Here is a 19,671-nt window from a genome sequence, read left to right as displayed (position 1 = left end):
CGACCAGTTTGTATTCAACATCAGTGAGGCTCACAATCGTGCTTTAAATGAGGGCCACAACATCGTTTTTCAATGGATGTCTTGTAACAGTGGCATCGCTGGCAATAAGCTCACTGACAATGCTGCTTGGTCCGCCCACCATGGCACCCAAGTAGTTCTAATACTACTATTCAGAGCGGGCACTGCAAGAGAACTGACATCATTGGTCTGTAACGCCAGGTTTGTTGACTGGACCTCCTCCTGCCTCTCGAATCGTCGTCTGAGAATCCGAAATTCCTCACTGAAGTTGCAGCTACAACATGGCCTCTCCCATTAAGATGAAATATTATTGTGTCGAAATGCGAAAACACCCGTGTACTTAGATTTAGGTGCACGTTAAAGAACTCCAGGTGGTCGAAATTTCCGGAGTCCCCCACTACGGCGTGCCTCATAATCAGAAAGTGGTTTTGGCACGTAAAACCCCATAATTCCTATTGTGTCGTTTAACAGAACTTCTTCTTTGTCATGTCGGTGGGATTTACTAAACATGGTTTATTAAACACACACACATGGTGCCCTGTTTGTGCGTGGGCGCGTCTGTCCTTTTGTATGTCCCATCTAGCGCCCAAAAACTGTTCAGTCTTGTGTCGCTTGTGGCTTAGTCTGGCATTCACGAAGACCTATACATTCCGCATTGAGATGGGTGGAGGACTTTATGTGAGAGTTCCCGGTGTGAGGAGTTCCAGTCTGAACTGATCTAATGTCGATCCCTTTAGGGTGGTTCAGGGAAGCTTCTCTAATGAAGACGTTATCTCAAAAGCAGCCACTATATATAGTATACAGATGCCTGTGGGCAAGGATAGTGCTTTGAAAGGGTGATAAAGGCATGGAGTGTTCCAATACTGGCTGTAGCCGGCTGAATATCAGCTACATATCATATTTACCGCTGATAAAGACGTGGATCAGCGAAGAGAACAGAAAACGACGACACGGGATGTATTGTGTTCGCTTGTGTTCGCTCGTCGTTTTGTGTTCTCGTCCCCTGCCCTCGTCTTTATTAGCGGTCAATATGGTATGCAGTAAGCCAACGATGTCAAACTCAAGTTCTTCTGAATATAAACTAATCGGGCAGCGGCTACCTGAAGTCTCCTCCAAATTCTCATATTCTGAAGAAGCTGGCAATAAAGAGATCTTCGAGAAGACAGCATCAAAGTCAGAAACGATGCGGGGTACCTCATTGTCCAGCCAAGATGGCGGCTTAGCAGAATTCTAGGAAAACATGACGGGAAGTGTCGCTTGTGCACAAGAAAACGTAGTCGTGCTTTTTGTGAGCTCAGTGTAAGCTACGTTGTGTTTTACATAGTTCCCGTAAGTGTTAATGTACTGCGATATTATGTGCTTTTCTTAGCTGTTTGTCGTCGACGCGAGGTGGAGTCAAGTAGCGGAGACGTCTTCAAAATTCGTTCCACTGCTACTTATGCTGCCTTCTTAGCAGTCAAAGTTGACTGGCTTCAATGCTGGCCATAATTGGAACGCATTCAAAGACGTTTATCGGCTAAACTTCTTCAATAATTTAGTACTTACCGTACAGTAAGCCTGCCGTTGCTTTGTTGCAGTCGTTCACAAAGCCATTGGTGCGTGTTGCTTTCAACGTGAACTTTACTGCAGAGTGCAATAATACACACAGAAAGGACCACTTACGCCGTAAGGCGGTGCATGCAACTAGAAATATTTGCAGGAATGATTTTCCTGGAAGAAGCCGATCCCATTGAGCCATATATATATATTTCTTTTTCTGACAAAAAATTCATGGTCAGAGCATTTTATTTTTCACGTATTATTTTCGACACCTCGTGTCTCGATGCATCACTATATACAGAACTGCAAGCAACGCAGCACAAAACAAAACAATTGACGAGTCGTCAACACACCCCACAGAACACACATGGTAACGGAGGAAACTCATGCTGTTTTTTTGCTGCTCAAAGCTCGCATAAATCTTCAATCACAAGCGCCGCCGAAGCAAAAAGTAATACTTACACAAACTCGCACTAAAGAGAAACTCTTTCTTAAAAGGAATATCCTTCTTGCTTTTGTCACCTCTACAATGCGTTAAAACTGCAAACCGGTGACCATGTGCCGAGTATGTAGCACGCAGCTCGACCCTTTGTATGCGGGACTAGATTTTTGTGCCTCGTTGTTAATAGAATGGCGTAAAAAAATTGAGTTAAAAGGCGCTAAAGGACAGTACGCCAAAGAAGAAAAACGGAGATGCAGTTTCAGCTCGTCTTTCGGTAAAACATGAAACATTGTCGCACAGCTCGAATCAACTTCACAAATGTGCACGCCTTCCTTGTCCTTACAAAGCACACACACAGGTTTTGCTCGACACAAGAAAAGTGTTCACAGAACAGTACTGCCAATTTGGACTTTACGACTGCACATGACGTAGCCCTGACGCACATGTGCACACATCATGGAGAAAACAAGCGAAACAACATAGCGTTTTGTCAAGAGCGGCGAAAACGCTGCATAGCGGAGTCCCATAAAAGTAATATCCACTCGAGCTCAACCAAGTACCAAACCTGCCATTAAGGCGGGCCAAAAACACAATGACATTACAATAAAATCGTCCCGAAAACACGTGGCTAAGACGCTGAACAAAAAGTAAGACAAACTTAAGTTTGTTACATTCTTTGCTTTTTCACTTCTTTAACAAAGTCCGTAGAATCGAGACACCCACGCACATTTCTGGGTGACAAGAGGACCACAAGCGTTTGAACAAAGATTGGTGTTGTTGTTTCTTTATCTAAAGTTTTGCATGTTCAAAGTCCAGTGTATACCTTCGTCACACGCTCCGACCGGCAAGTCCCAGTGACCCATTTAATGGCCACCTTAGAAACGAGCGATCGTCACCGCTGGATAATAAATAGTGATGTGCAGTCACAAAACGAGAGGGAGCGTATGGTTTTCTTAAGGGGTCACGTCGCGATGAGGGAAGCGGTCGATCGCTCTCGGAACACGTCGATATCGCTGACCGCTCGCGATCGCGGAGCTAAGACGCACACAGTCTCACATAACGGGGTTGGGGGCGCGCCTTTTCGCATCTGCTGTAGTTGACATCACTGATCCGCACTTGACCAATGCCCAGTTAACGAAGAAGTGTGGGTGGAGGCTACAGTGGTCCTTGATGGAACGTCGATTTCGAGGGGGAAAAAAACAAATGCAGCTGTGTGAGTACTCGTAGATTGGCTGAGACACCCTGGACCGAACGCTGCCGGCACTGCTGTTGGTTCACAGCCAGGAACATGGTTGAAGGATACTTTGACGTTCTCCTTGTGTCGAGGGCAATGTTTCCTCACGAATTGGGGCATCTTTTCCTGGGAGCTTTCTCCTGTTGTTCTTTATTTAATTACGGCAGCATGGGTGTCGTTAGATATATGCTTCGAACGCTGTTGCTTGCTGCTGCACTTAAGCGAGGTAGCTGAATGAGGTTCGTAGGTTCTTCGTCGTCGTGGAACCCCTTTGCGTGATCTGAAAATGCAGCTTTTGTTGCATGCGAATTTGCCGTTCTTTTTGTTTGTTGTCACTCATTCGAACGGATCCTATTTATGACGCCGAAATAATTATCATTTTGATAGAAAGGCCCAGCGAGAACGTGTCGCAGAAGAAAGAAATATCCAATCCCTGCTGCGCCCTTAATCGACGCACACGTAACACCGGTTTGCCACGTGCCGTCTGCCTCTTCCCCACGTGCGGCCTCCACGTAAAACGACCAACGAAGCCCTCCCCTGGATCAGCGGGTAGCCTTGATTTGCTCATTTGTTTAGCTGGCTTCTCGTTTTCTATTGGTGGCTCGGCAAGCACTCTCGAAGATCGCCGGCCGCTTTGCCAGGAGCCTTGCCGCACGCCAGTGGAACGCTTAAGCGTCCGTATGTGCCTCCACGTCGAGGCGATGTTTCTTATAGCGCAGGGTCACCGCGCTCTGTGCCTTCTTCTCGGCTTCGCTATGTACATGACGTGGTGAGTGCGCTTCTCGCGCCTGGCGGACGCCTGTGTAGCGGCACACGTCTTTAAGGCCGCGGCGATCGGTCATGCTTTCGCGTCCTTGGACGACCCCTCGGGGAGGGCCCCGGAGGTCATTCGCTCGTGGGGCTGGACAGTTCGGAGGGCGTGCCGGGTAGGTGGCTCGAATGATGCGACGACAGGTTGCTGGGCGGCGCGACCAGACCGTCGTCCGGGCACAGGTAGTGGCCGCCGGCGCCCAACGGAAGCACGCCCATGCAGCCGGGGTCACCCGTGTCGTAGCCGTGCATCTGCGAACGAGAGAGACCGCGAGAACAGGTCACACATCCGAACTCTGAGCGCAGACCCAGCGCAATACAAAGCCATGCACAAAGAACTTATACAGTATTGCACTGCACGAGGTTATGCTGTCCGTCCTGAAGCTTAAAGTTGGATGACAGAAAAGTCATCAGGAATGACAAGAACGCTTGCACAGACGCCGCAGCAAACGCAAACTATATTCACAGTGGGGAATACATATACGATGCTCACACATGCGCACACAGGCACGGAGGGACTATACCGTACAAACACGAAGTTTTGATATTCGTTTTCGACATGCAATTCATTGCGAAAAGAGAAGATGGGTGTTCGCAGAACAGCCCCCTTACAACTCTAAACCGTACTAGTGAAACCGGACGTTTGACAGACACCGGAACAAGGAATTCTGAGGCATCAGTTCAAGCGTCAGCGCGGTCGAAGTTAAACTATTACTGTTATTCTTTAAACTTATTTTTACTAGCCAATTAAGTTTTCTATTTGAGTGCTGATTATGTTCAGCTCCCTGTCGTCGAGTTTGGTCCGTTTCTGAAAAATTCAGAGAGCGAAAACCGTCGCGCTGCTGCTACTGCTCATGGAGCCTCCTTTCACTAAATTCTTGCTTTCAACATAATAAGCCTAGCGCACGATTGCGTTGTTGGACGTTTGCACTATCGTGACCGCCATATGCTTATACGTATAGTTGTTTTACCAGTGCTCATGTGTTTCCCTGATTCACAAAACCCAGATTCACTTGCTGATTTCAGCTTGTTCCTACCCTTCCGGTCGTCTTGAAACACACAGCTGTATTTCCTCCTTGCATTGATGGCGACCACAAAACCATGGTCGTCTCGGAGATATCGCTCTCATATGGCAGGCTTGCAGACATTGCCAGTTCGCACAGATCGAGTCGCGCTGTTATACACGCGTTTCGTTTTTCCACTTCACATGTTCAGAGCCCCTCCTTTCTCATCTTTCCTACCATTCAAAGACCGCGGTGGAACTGACACGAGCACGAAGAGAGTTTTCACCCGTGGCTCGGATTACCCGAGCGTGCTGCTGCCAACAGCGATGTCCCAGAGAATCGCGAAACGAATTAGCCACCGCCGCGCACCGAGCACACTCGTCGCCGTCTCCACTGGTGCGCGTATCAATGCGCAAGCGCGCCGACGGACGTCCCGTACTTAACGGGCCGCGATCTCGGGAGTGCACCAAGTGTGTGTGCTTGACGCAAACAGTGGCGCGGGAGGCGGTGGACGCTATACGCGCAAATCCCATTCGGGGGACTCGTGTTTGCCCCGTTGCGCGACGCAAAAACCGCGTCGTCTTTGGGGTGGTAAGACTTTAAAAAAAGAAATAACAAAGTAGGAGGGTCGAGTAAGCAAGCCTACTAACTACGCCAGTGCCTAGATAGAGAACAGTGCGCCAGTGACGGTGCAGAAAACTAGCGTAGGAAAAGGAGAGAAAGGAACGCGCGCTGTGGTGGTTCCGGCGGTCGTGGGAAGCTTTTGGTACGGAAAGCCAAGCAGGGGGGGAGAGCCAGTGGCGGCCGCCGCTATGTCAATGTAATTACCGGACGAGGCTCTCTGCAAGCATACGCGATCGCGTTCTGGGGAGAAGACGACCTACAGGCAGCGTGGCCGCCGCGCCTCTGCAATCCCCTTCTCTGCGGTGGCGGCGGAGCGCGCACTCGTAGGCCTCCGGCAGCGCAAACAGCCGCGTTAGCCGCGTGCGCTGTCTGCCGGGGCGGCCTACGGTTGAATAATTAATGGAGGCCGCCGCCGCTGATGGGCGGGAGGGCTCGAAGGAACGATGAAAAAGAAGCAGCGAAAAAGGAGGCCGCGGCGGATTCCCCTGACGTATCCCTCGTTTCATGGCTTCCTCGCACAGCGCTCACTGCTTGCAGAAACCATGCGCATTTGACTGTGTTTTAGTTTTCTGGATCCTTGTCGTTTCTCGTCTTATGCATCCTAAAGGTGAATTAAAGAGTGAAAAAAAAAAAAGAATTCCTCAGCATGGCCGCCTGCACGGTGAAGTCAGAGTCTGGAGCGCCTGTTTTTCTTTGTATATCTTTTAGGTATGTATTTTTAAAACAATTACTGGATACCCAAGTTTTCCGTGGTGTGCTGTTACTTGGTAAAGCGACAATTCCAGCGCGCGCAACACGGTCAGCTATGCGCACTCTGATATGGCAACTAATCCTGCTAACAAGTTTACCTGGTCCGACAGTAACGACCGGATCATTCTAAATGACTAAATTGGATGCTGGCCACAGTGTGCTTCTGGCGGAAGTTGTCAAGTTGCGCTACTGCTACACTGTACGACGCCCTCACTTGAGATTTCGGCGCTCAATCTTGAAAATTGCGAATCCCCGGCCCCCTCAACCCCTCATGAATGATATACAGCCGCAAATTTATCCGGCTAACGGCCCTGTTGCGCAAGCACATTCTTTGCTCATTCACAACTTTACTCGACAGACATGCACATGACAAAATTATAAGTTATGTGACCATAACATGAGGTGCCGTTTGCAAAATATATAATTTGCACGACGTACTGTTCTAGTTTGACCCTATATGCAAGTACGCTCTCCAGGGATCCGCGCTATTGATCAGCGGCTGGTGCAACACCCGTTTGATCGACTGGAAGCACTGCGTGATCATAGCGAATGCTTGTGACGACGTACACGCACCCGCGTTAACGGAAGAATAGGGCTTCACCCTACCCTTCTCGCGGTTCTAGAAGCAGATACACCTAAGTCGGACGCTCACAACGAGTTCAACCGCTATCAAAGAGACGCAGCAGCACCCTTCAAGCTTCTAGCGTGCTTGTAAGCGCGGCCTTTTGTTAAACTGTTTACAAGAACGCCGGATATTCGCAGTCCGACATCGTTCAACTTGGAGAAACCGTGAGAACAATGCAGTGCTGCTGCGGCCAGTGGCAATGCTCCCACCCACTCCGCGCGTGTCAGTGACGGCAAGCGGCGGCACGAGGGGTGGGGTGAGGGGCGCGACCGGTCCGAGGGCTGCGCGCGCAGGCAGGCAGCCGTCGGGACGCGACAGCATCGGCGGCGACACCGGCCGGCCGGGGCAGCACACCGCTCGCTTTTACACGTAGGGCGCCATGGCGGCGCGGGAAGAAGGCGACGATGGTCCCTCGGAAGAACCAATTTTCCTACGGTCTCCTCTTCGCGTAGCCCCCTCTCCCGGTCGCACAGTGTCCTTTCCGGCCAGGCGCCGATGGACGCTGCAGACGTCGCGACGACGAGGCGACGGTCCTCGTCGTAGTCGTCGTGGTCGCAGGATGCCATCTCTGCACGGCCGCCACCGGCCCGGCCCGAAGCCGAGCTTTCCTCTCCTCTACCTCTCGTCGCAGTAGAGATAGGAGAAGCGACGCGAGCCGGCTCGGAAAGGACGGACGGTGCGCCGTATCTTTTTCTCGTCTTTGGCGATTCTTTGCGTCCCATTCTGGCACGACCCCCCCCCCCTCCCCTCCATGGCACCGCGTCTCATTTACGGAGGAGGGGACAAGCGTGGATGCATGCAGCGGACGCCCCAGACGCCCGTTGCCGCCGTCCGAAGCCATAGTCTGCCTCCTCTTCGTGGTCTGCCGCCTTCGTTGTGTGCGCTCTCTCTCTCGCGTACGGTTTCTACTGCGCTCTCTGTCTACCTTGCTTTTTCTTTAGCATTTCTTGCTGCTTCTCTTATTCAGCACCACTCGCGGCGGTCCCTTAACGATAGGGGAGGCCGGGGCAATTGAGCGTGAGAAAACGACGCCTTTTCTACGTGTATGAGCATAGATTAAACTGGAGTTGTATCTTGGCACTCTCTTGTTGTTTTGTTTTGTTTTTGTGATAAGGACGCTAGCATTAGCTGGTTACCGTGTGTTTACATTCTCCGAATACAACTTAGTCAGGCAGTACTTCGTACGAATCTATTATTTTTGTTAATCTACTTTTGATTTTTCGTATATATTTGTGGGCGCATAAAGAAATAGAGGCGGTCTACAAGTGGAACGAGATCGGTAATATAAATCTATCCCCCTCATGTGCATTTTCCGCTATGAGAGGAATCAAGATCTAGAACAGTGTATGCTATGAGAAATATTGGCCGGTCATAGTAGATAACGCCAAGACATATCGCATAGCAAAAGACCATCTCTTGATTTTCTCTCTGCATTCGTCAAATCGGTGCAGTCAGGGTGAAGAACCAGCATCCGAGATGAAGACGCTGTTATTTCGAATGAACAGCTAGTCATTGGCAGGCCGTGTGTTGCTCTTCGCTAATAATGATTCGCTGTCGCGATTGACCGTCGTCTGCTCTACCGAGCCGCTCTAGCGTGGGAAGGCTTTGTGAATAGTATACGATCAAAGGTCGGCATTCACACTGCTTTCATAGAGAAAAAAAAATTTAGCAAGAGCGGACACTCGGCAAAAACTTGCAACGGGAAATACGTCGCGCCAGTACCCACATCAGCTATTAGCTGACGCGAGCATCGGAAAGGAAGAATGTGAACTTAAGTTAACAATGTTTCATTTTTTTAGGTGTTTCCCGCTAAAACTAAAGTGTTGCGTGTAAATGAGCTTATACTATGCGACTTATTTTACGTGAGTAACCTAGCGACAAGACGATGACCCGCCAGATGCATGCGCCTTGCCCCAGACGTGCCACCGAAGCGAACGAGGCCAACTGCATGTGCATGTGAGCGCTCAGCTACATGTTCGGCGTCCCGCTTGTCCTTTTGTGATGTACTTCTGGCCTCTCGGCGCACTTCTGCGTTCATGCTGCCCTCCGACAGGGCACCCTGCGCTGTTGGACACCGGCTGGGTGAGAAAATTTGTCTGACAGTCTGCGCTGCATTTCAAGCAATTTAGGCCTATAGGGCACACCACCGAGCGTCGTGACGCAATTAGTGAAAGACAGCTCAGCCGCTCTGGCGCAGTTAGGCGTGTACTGAATCTTAGTGGGACATGATTGTGACGTTTTCTATGGGCCCCAACATAATTGTAACTTATTTTGGTACTTTTTGGGCACGCTGGCCGCTGAGGGCGTTGTGACGCAGTTAGCAAAAGGCAGCTCGGCCTTGTGGCGCAGTTAATTGGCTTGGTGTGTACTGAATCTTACTGGGATATGTTTGTGTATGGGCCCCAGTATTATTGTTACTTATTTCGGTACTTTTTGGGGTACTTTTTGGGCACGCTGACCGCACAGGCCGTTGTGATGCAGTTAGCGAAAGACATGTCCGAGCCAAAGACAGATCGGCCACTGTGGCGGATTTAACGTTGGTTATTGTCGCGTTGACTGAATCTTACGGTGCCAAGTTTCTGACGCATTTTATGAATGGTATTGTTTCGCATGAGTTGAGTATTTCTACGCCATATTTGTAAAAGCGAATTGCTTATGTTCGCAATGTCACCCATTGAACACTTCCGCACGTTTCGCCTCTACAATCAGTTTTCTATAAGGTCTAATTACCAGAATGACACTTGCAATTTACTTTTTTTCAGCTGATGCCGTCCAGTGGAGCTCCGTACGGAACTACTGCTGCTTACCTACTGCCACAACATTGGATGAACGCACAAAAAAAGCCCTGAACGAGCATCTATACAGGGCAAATTAAATATTTCCTCATTACACAAGGCATCTTGCGCATACTTTATGGAACGGCACGTTGCACAGAGGACAGATTCCATGGAGCCTTGCAAAGGTTGCTCGCGAACATATTTTACTAAATAAAAAAAAAAGCTATTACGCACCAGGACATCGAGCGGTTGAATAGAAGCAAACAAAAACTATCCTGCGCCGATCGGCGCAACCGGCGTAATGCGTACCAGCTAGCGTTCAAAACGCGCACGTCCAAAACCGAAATCGAAAGTATGGTTCAGGTTATTACATCAGCCACTTGGTGCGCTGCAGTCAATCCGACCCTTTTATTTGGTCCATGGGCTCTATGGGAGTGACCGCTCTTGTTGAATGTCTTTCTCTATGCCACTGCATTGACGCCGCAACGGGTCATCGCTCGGGACGTTGCGACCAGTTGAAAGAAACGAAGTCAACGCTGTTCGGAGTGTTTTTTGCGCTAACGTCTCGCTGCGTGCTAGGAGGGGTAACTCGTAAGGCTGAGAAGAAATAGATATTTCCGTTGATAGCATACTAAAAGTTTCGTTGTTTCGTGAGTATTACACATATACTTGTATATAGAAAGGCGGTCAGCTTTTCTCCCAAATGTCTACATTGAGAAAGAAAGAAAGAAAGAAAGAAAGAAAGAAAGAAAGAAAGAAAGAAAGAAAGAAAGAAAGAAAGAAAGAAAGAAAGAAAGAAAGAAAGAAAGAAAGAAAGAAAGAAAGAAAGAAAGATTAAATTATGGGGTTTTACGTGCCAGACGCACTTTCTGATTATGAGGCACGCCGTAGTGGAGGACTCCGGAAATTTCGACCACCTGGGGTTCATTAAAGTGCACCTAAATCTAAGTACACGGGTGTTTTCGCATTCCGCCCCCATCGATATGCGGCCGCCGTGGCCGGGATTGTATCCCGCGACCTCGTGCTCAGCAGCCTAACACCATAGCCACTGAGAAACCGTGGTGGGTTAAGAAAGAAAGAAAGAAAGAAAGAAAGAAAGAAAGAAAGAAAGAAAGAAAGAAAGAAAGAAAGAAAGAAAGAAAGAAAGAAAGAAAGAAAGAAAGGAAGAAAGAGAGAAAGCGTAAATATAACTGAAATGCAGAATTCGGTGTCCTCTTTCACGCGTGTCTGCGTGATTTGCAGTGGCGCTGGCGGGGATGGACGCACCAAACGTCACCGTGCACTCAGACTAAAGCCGCTGCTTATCGATGAAGAAAAACGAGGACGCCATAGTGCGGCGCGGAACAACTGCAAACAAGGCCGCGGGTCACGTGCCGTGATCGGGAAACGCTGTTTGCGGCAATGCACCCTCAACGTGCAACTGCGTACGATTCAGCGACCTCATAAGGAAATCGCCACTCTCAACGGCGCCTTTCGCTCGAAACCGCTGCAGCCGCGCGTTTAATGTTCCTTCTTTTTCTTTATGATTTGCTCCGCTATTCAACCACCGGTCGCTTTGTTTTCCAAAACTCATCAGCGCTGGCTGGGTCGCCTCCTGACACTGTCATCGCGCATATCTCGCGTCCCGCGCTGTTTGCGCGTTCATTTCGGTCGTGCAAGGGTGCCGTAGCAGAACGACAGCTCCTCTCTAGGTATCCCGGGGGAAAAAAGGTTGCATGGGGGGGGGGGGGGGGTGTACAGTGTGAGAGAGACACCTCTTACAGCGAGCTGAGTCGTCGACTCGTCAGTGTACCAATTTCCTTTCTTTTTCTTCCGTACCCTATTTATTTGCTGTTTTCTTCCGTTTCTACATGGTTTCCCCTCTGTTCCTATAGCAGGCCCCCTGCAGCCGCTTTCTTTTTGCGCCTCTTTCATTACGTGCTGTTGCTGCTGTTCTCGGTTTTGTTGTTTCGTTTCCCGCCGCTTCCTTCCGACGGCGTGGCCGCTGCGGCGGACCGTGGTTCGGCAAACATCGCCGAAAGAGGCGACGACCAGCGTGCCGCGCTTCCATCGCTCGCTCGGCCGTAGGCTGCCGCGGGCAAATAGCGCCGCCACCACCGCACACCATCGATCCACGTGGCAGCGCGCCGTGCCGGCAACGAGGCGATGGCGTGAGCGCACGCGGGCCGCCATATCTTTCCCACTTTTTTGTGGTTTTGTTTGTTTCCCATTAGTGTCATTGCTTTCGCATCTCACCGAGTTCTGCAATGCATTCCATTATTTGTTCCGGCTGTTCTCTAGCTACATCCCCAGTTTTGTCTCTTACGCGGTGGATTTATTATTTTCTTCGTCTAGACGATGGGGTATTGTTTTTTTTTTTTTATCCAGTCCCACGCACGGGCTGCTCCAGTATAATGGAACCGCAGCTTGCTTTTAAGGTTGCGCAATAGAAACTCTCCGTGCTAAGATTCCTCGTTAATAGAAAAAGCAACACTTTCTCAGGAATCGAAATTGTTTCCATGAAAGCCAGCAAACAGAACGCGCTTATACTAATGACAAGAACCACGAGTTTTATGCTTGAGAAATGTATTACGTTAACATACTTTGTACTTCATAACCTTATAAGTGTACTAGCTACTGTTGAGTAAAGGTATATACCTTCAATCCCCACACATCCGGGTACGCTTAATGCAGCTGTGCATGCAGCCGCAACTACCACGCCCTCGAGCTCATGTCATTCAAGGTGCAATTGTGCCACACACTGTAGTCATTAGATTTCGGAGGCTCCAACTCTTTTTCTTTCATTCTTTCTGTTCTTTCAAGACATAACGCGGCCACCTCCTCATATCGCTTTGATCAAGCCCGAAGAGATAAACCCGACCGAGATAGGTCACGATTTCGCCGTACACGTTCGCCTCACGTAAACACACCCAAGGGTGCTGCACAATTAGGAACATATGCGCCGCTTATGACTGCCCATCCAAAGGGCTTCTTGACGTAGAGTTGACTTCGCCATCGCGGCTTCTCTTTCTATGTGCGTATATATACACGAACAGACTTGTCGCTCCAGCACCTCCCCGTGCACTTGCGAGGAGAAGACACAGAGTAGCTGTCTCGGCTGGTCCCCGAGCGAGGCGCCTTCGACTTGACGAGGCACAGGCATGCTGGCCAGAAACATAAGCTGTAGTTGTGTTTGCGTTTGAAGACCACCAATAGAGAGAAAGCCAGTGCCTGCCTCATCACAAAAGCACCCGCCCCCCCCCCCCACTTTCCCCTTTTGTTTATTCGTCTCGCTGTTCCGTTAGTGTACATAAAACAGTAGGGGTAGCTGGTCGTATCTCAATCCTGGCGGTCCTTACGAAGCCGATACGGTCGCGAGAAAGAAAGAAAGAAAGAAAGAAAGAAAGAAAGAAAGAAAGAAAGAAAGAAAGAAAGAAAGAAAGAAAGAAAGAAAGAAAGAAAGAAAGAAAGAAAGAAAGAAAGATGGCCTCCTTTCCCAACGATTGTTTTGGAACTTCACCCCAACGCGTGAGTCGTGACTGTCAGCTGCTTGCCGCTCATTGCTTTTCTTCTCACCGTGAAAGCGGTGACCGCGCGTTCGGATGCTATACATTTCTGTAACGCACAAATAAACTTTTATATAGATTCATATAATTTGCGTCAAAATTTCAGCATAAGTAACGGTTTAATGGGAGATCAGGAGGAGAGGTTAAAAGCACTTGCATTTGAAAACTTGATATTATTTTTGTGTAATTATACTTCGCCAAAAGGTTTTGCTGTAAGAAACATATTCTATATCTCTTTACATCGCAAATCTTAAATATTAAACCACCCGTATAAAGGCGAAGAAACAAAAAAGTACAATGGACAATTCGCCAAGCCGGTTTAACGTTGCGTTCACCTAAGCTTGTATCAACTCGAACATTGCTGCATTACTTCAAAAGCACAGAGCCACACGCTATATTGCATGATTCTCTGCATACTAAGCCAGTCTCCCATTTCTGAGGATATCAGGATAAGCAAGACCGACCCATCTACAAGCGTCTTCATCGATTTCTCTCGATGATACTATGTTTCTTTCAGTATGCCTACTTTTCGTGTTACACTATATGGCATGCTGTATATATATGTGGAGGAGGAGGAAAGAGAAAAGCAGAAGGCAGGGAGGTTAAACAGAATAACGTCTGGTTGGCTACCATACACCGGGGAATGGGAAAGGGGAAAACAAAGATTACAGGGAGAGAGAGGAGGGAAGGAAAGAAGGAAATTGCGTCAAGTTCGCTGACGCGTGTGGTTTTACAGAAATTGCATTAATAGTCACAGATGGTCGCACAAACCCGTCGTCCTTAAGAAACACAAAAGCGCCTTCACCGCTTTATATATGTGATAATACAACCAAGCCAACGACGTGACCTAATTACTGGCCGATGATAAGCGAAGTGCTCAAGCGCAAGTCTTGCACGGAAACGGAGGCGGCTGGAGAGCGGTCTTCGGTTACGTACACGAAGAGAAGAGTAATCATGTCCTCGGCTAACGTTTTGAACGACACCCGCACAGTGAAGTGGGTACGACTGATGGATGTGCTGCTCCATTAAATCGTCATTTCCAAGATCACCAAAAGCAGTGTGTGTTGCCCCCCCCCCCCCTATGTCCTTGCTACTCTTGCGGGCTAACGCCTGCCTTTTCATACATCCTCCGTACATCGTGCGAGGCGTACATTTATACGCACGGCCACGTCCCAGCTAGCTCTTGTTTTGTCTAGAAGATCCTCAACGAACGGGAATGGAACAACGACGGGGAACACGCACCGCCGAGCTCTCCTTGTCCGCTCGGGACCCCTTTCGGCACCGTAGCCCCGCAGGGGAGCTGTGAGTGCAGGGACTGGTTCCGGTCAAGCCGCGCCGGAAGCGCTTCCGGTTCCGGTTTTGGGTTTCCCGCTCGTCACAGCCCCTCCCTAACCATAGTCTGCCTGAGTGGCCGCTCGAGCGGGACATTCGTTCCCCGCCCTCCTTCCGCGTAGCCTACGCCGGTCCCTACGCAGGCACGATCGACGTGTCCTGCCCTGAGCAGCCAGTGTCTTTTCAAACTCGGCAGACGCATTTCCCAACCCGTCCCGAATAAAGTCTCTTTCCGCGCCCTGAACAGTCGCGTGGACGTCCGCATCTCGTGGTGAATGGTGCCCTTTCTTGCCGCTCATGCTGCGACCAATCTTTGTTAGTCAGCTGCATGTTCTCTTTGTATGACGCGCTCCGCCTATACTTCTCACTTTCCCGCGCTCTGTCGCGTCTGCAGCAACTCTATCATTCGGCGCTTTTGTGAGTTCAAAGGCAGGCCGTTCCGCCCCTTATATCGCTGAATATAAGACAGTACGATTTGGTACACATGTGCGACAGTAAAGGATGACGTACTGAGTATTTAGTGTATTTGGTGTATCGAATTGAGCATTATATAGAACAATGCAGTAATATATAGTCGGTACTGTGTGTAATTTCTACAGTGGAAGCGTGTACAGTGCACGCAGGGTAGAAATTATATATGTCATTTTCAATCACGTACAGTTGTTGCAGCATGACTGACGTACGTGTAAAACTGGGATCAATATTTCTCATTGCCAAACGACGAAGCAGGCGTTGTACCATCCAAGTGCCGCACTTGCTGCGAGCCACACTCTCGTTAGAGACGCGCAAACGCCGCTGAAGTGTAAGTGCCCCCATCCCGCTTCCATTTAGCCGAAAGCGAATGGTGGAAAGTGAGCACGCGCGGAAGCACGCAATCTGCACGGCCGGTCGCTCGACACGGGAGTCGGTGCTTCTCAGCTCTGGATCGATGTCACCGTTCGGCGAATGCGGACACGTTTAGAGTTCGTCACTCATGAACACCGCGTACAGGCCGAGCTCAGTATACAGGGTCGTTTCAATCTGTGCGGTTGTAACTGTGCGGCTGCAACTGCCTGTAGTAGTCCACAGTATACACGACAGCAGCAATAGCCGAGGGCACGCACGACCGTACAACCCTTTCTACTATGCAGCCCTTACGAGTCCGCGTGCGCTAATGGAGCGAGTCACGCGCACCGACACCGCCGATGGGCTACCGAAAAGCAACTCAGCCCGGCAGCCCAGTTCGCGCTCCATCGCTGCTTCTCTTTCAGCCTTTGGCGGACGCCAACGGACCGTGATCCCCCTTCCGCGCGTGCCTTTGTATCGTCATCGACGCTGAAGAGGGAGGGAGGGAAGACGAGGTTCCGGCCGTTTCCTGATGACGTGATTGATTTGAGAGGAGCCTGTAGATCAGTCTTTCTCGCCCTGTTGGATGCTGCAGCGTTTGCTTTACGCGGATCGTCCAGAAGGGCGGGCGCGACCGCTCGCCGCCCCAGACTTCTCGTTGACATTCTTTGCGCGTCCGCATAGTAGGTTTCCGCAGGCGCACACTATCGCCTATGTCTCACGCTGCTGCCATTTCCTGGTTGAAATGTAAACGCTTACATTTTATCGTGCGTTATGCGGGGACTCGGATCTATACTGCTACGAGCATTGCAATGAAAGTATATACTACTATGAAGTTCTTCATAGCCTGTGCGCCAGTTTCTTTTAATGGGACAGCATGCTATGCAGATGCTCGAGGCAGGCTCGAGGCGAATTTGCGCCGTCGGCGCATGCGCGGGCCGCGCGTAAGGACTTTAGGAGGCATCCAGAAACGTTCAGTGCGTTTGGCTGTAAAAGCGACGAAGCCAAGTGGACGCACCATCCCACTCTGCCGGATCCAGGGCAGCGTTATTTTTGACTCCCGCTGCTCGCACGAGCGTTGCGCGCGCTCACGTTATCGTCCCTGCTGAGAAGCTGCGTGCACACCACACCGTTGGCATGGTGACGCGTCTGTCTGAGCAGAACAAGCAACAAGCGTCAAGTAATGCTTTCGTCGGGCGCTGGCAGACGTTGACGGTTTTCTTTCGGTCTCCTCTATAGTGCACAATCGAGGTGCGACGCCCTATTGCAACGACGAGGGCGATGCTCCTCACCATGCCAGCGTTCTTAGACGCCTTCAGCTTAACGCTAAACCTGTAGCTGCCGCTTTCAAGACTTGACCTGCGGGCAAAACTGCCTTCCTATTTTCTTTTCTTTTTTTCCTAGCGCGTTCAAGAAGTAGCCGACGCCATCTTGAAGCATCATTTCCTCATACTGAATACTGATTAAAGTAAATAACAAATTGCCTGCAGTTGTACTATGTTGAACTCGAATGCGCAGAAATGTGATTTGCATGGCTTATTTGCGTGCATAAAGTGATTCGCAGCTTCGTGTATAGCTCGGATCCTCTTGCTTGGAACAGAGAGAGAGAGAAAAAGTGTAGGACTATTTGCTTTAAGACTTTTGAAAACAGAAAAGCTACATGAACGAAAAAAGTCTATAATCATGATGAACACTCTCTGCATACCTCGACACAACTTTGACTGTAGTAAGCTGGACATATAGAGGGAACAAAGAGCCCAATACGTTTCACTGGTTACGTATGCTTTTGCAGTAATCTGGTAGGATCACGACAAAAAATAAATATACAAAAAATAACATGCTTCTGAACTGGAGCAAAGTTTATGGCTTGACGGCGACAACTAGAGCGCTTTATTAGCCCGTAGCAAGAATCGCAATGTTTCGTCTAATATTGGTTGCATGTTTTTAACAGTGCGCGAACAGTCTCCTTTAAGTTAATATTTCGATCTTTGTTCTTTGTATTTGCGCCGCCGGCCTCCACATATTTTCTTCGTCTCCGTGCTGTTGACGATTGTCACGTTCACCGAAACGCCCACCACAATCGCTTTACCTGAGCCACTGCTCGCCTTATGCATTCCTACTTCGCCAATGTATCCTCGTGACGCGGCTACAGGTGTAGAAGGTACCGGGTTCGATCTCTCGCGAGGCGCCCACAGAAACAAGCAGCTCGCTTCCACTGACACTTCCGGAACGACTACAGCCGTGTGCTGAACGATCCTGCACGATAACTATTAAGCGAATTTGGCTCGACGTACGATAAGTACTAACCGGCGAACGTAAGTTTGGAGAGTGCACGAAATGAAAGAAACGCTGACGGAGGAGTCGGTGCAGAGTAGATACGTGCCTGGTTGACGAGATGCTGGAAGTGCGGCGTCGTGGGATCCACCTCGTTGGGGTGCATGGCGTACTCGGCCAGGGCCTTCCAGGGCGGCTGGTAGGCGTGAACCTCGAGTGGCTGCGGGCTGTCGCTGCCCTCGTGCCGCACGGGGCTGCTGGCAACCATGGGCACGCCGCGGAGGCTGCCTAGGCTGAGCGGACGCCCGTCCTGCGATATTGCGGGAGAACGTGCGAATCAATTGGGTGCGCAGGCCGTCGACCGCCACCGAACGTGAGCTTTTCGAACCCTTGAACGAATGATTCGCCGAGGCGAGAATAAACGACCGCTGCTTGAAGCACTCGGATAAGGAATCGGCGCTTTCGGTACCGTAATTGTTTGACGGCATGTGAGGTCCCCGCGAAAGCTGCCGAGGCCACTTCGTGGATGGCCGTGGGATTTATCCAAGTTATGTGGCAGAGCTTCTGTGGCTGGCCATGGCTCTCTGAGGCTTCGGGGAGTAAGGATCAACGTCTTCTTTGTTTATATAGTGTTGTGGTGGGATCTCGAAAAGGGTCCGTCTGAAAGTTCTCGGGACCGTTTTCGTCGCGCACGAAGTGGCCTCCGGATTTGCGACGAAGGGCGCCCTCTACGAGGACACCCTTGACTGCCGAACGTCAGACGTACAGACACATTGAAACGTGAGTGTGTGAATCGACAAAAATCCATCTTGTTTAGATGCAGGAAAACACATCACGAACGACTTTAGGTCTACTCATTACGTAGTTTTACGACTAGGTGAATAAAAGAGAGAGGACAATGGCACTGGCTATCTCTTATGGTTTATCAACCTAAACAAAACTCGTGTACAATTTATGTTCAGGTCAACAACTGAATTCTAAAAAACCGAATGCACAGCGATCAACCACTCTGCATGTATTTATCTGAGCCTTATGTCTACATGTGCTAAACGTATGACTCTGGTCGAAGTGTCACAGATCACTACAGCTGCGCAGTTCTCTGGTGACACTCAAGCGATTCCAAGGCACTGGTATGTAACCGGAAAATGGTACGAGAGACCGCACCAAAAGAAGGGGAAGACCGCCGAAACACGTTCCTGCATGCCACTCCACACTACGAGAGTAGACGGAGAAATTGGAAACCTTAAAGACGAAAATGATCATCACTGATAGAATTATTCCGGTTCGTCAGCGTTTCCAGCGTACCTGAACTCAGTCCTCCTTGATCATCTTTATCTTTTTATTTTCTATCCCCTCTTTCTGTGTAGGGTAACCAACTGGGCGGAGTGTTGGATAGTTTCCATTTGCTTTCTATAAATACCAGAATAAGGAAAGCCATCATTATTTTACAAGAAATCCTCTGCCGTTCTACACCGCGTAAAGATACAGCTTGCTAGCCACTGTGCATGTTTAATCGAACGTACAGGGCAGGTTGTTTCCTGTCTTACGTCGCTTTTGGAACTTTTGCTACGACGCCAAGCACTCGACGAAATGTTCTGTTAAGAGAGAGCCTTCCGCCGACATTCCGAAATTTCGCCGCGGGTCGTCAGGGCGAGTGATAGTGGAAGTGCAGAGCCGGCTGGTAGCCGCACGTTCTCGCCCTTCCTCGCTCGCCCCGTGAATCTGTACCGCCAGCCTGCAGACAAGAGGACAGCCGCAGCAGCCGCCCCATCCGCGACGTGACGCCATCGATCTTGCCCGTAACGGCGCATGCACATCGCACGCGCCTCTCGGGCTCTGGAGGAGCGAGTGCGCGGCGTCGCCTGCCGCGCC

At 49.9% G+C, this 19,671-nt stretch overlaps 1 protein-coding gene across 3 annotated transcripts in view; it reads right to left on the bottom strand.

The window, feature by feature from the left end:
• Positions 1-1,723: 1,723 nt before the first annotated feature.
• Positions 1,724-19,671, bottom strand: part of tup (LIM1_Isl and LIM2_Isl domain-containing protein tup) — a 166,155-nt gene continuing 148,207 nt past the window's right edge. Inside the window, exons 5-6 of one of the 3 annotated variants that reach the window (XM_065424148.2) lie at positions 17,909-18,109; positions 1,724-4,295 (exon numbers count right to left, since the gene is read on the bottom strand). In XM_065424148.2, the coding sequence (XP_065280220.1) occupies positions 4,119-4,295; positions 17,909-18,109 (378 nt within the window). In that variant the 3' untranslated portion in view covers positions 1,724-4,118. The remainder of the gene's footprint in view (positions 4,296-17,908; positions 18,110-19,671) is intronic. The other 2 variants (XM_070531785.1, XM_065424227.1) reach the window with 2 other exon arrangements.

The sequence above is a fragment of the Dermacentor albipictus genome, chromosome 1, assembly GCF_038994185.2.
Source record: "Dermacentor albipictus isolate Rhodes 1998 colony chromosome 1, USDA_Dalb.pri_finalv2, whole genome shotgun sequence".
NCBI lineage: Eukaryota > Metazoa > Arthropoda > Arachnida > Ixodida > Ixodidae > Dermacentor > Dermacentor albipictus.
The sequence above is the reverse complement of the archived record's forward strand: the minus strand, read 5'-3'. Positions and strand labels throughout refer to the sequence as shown.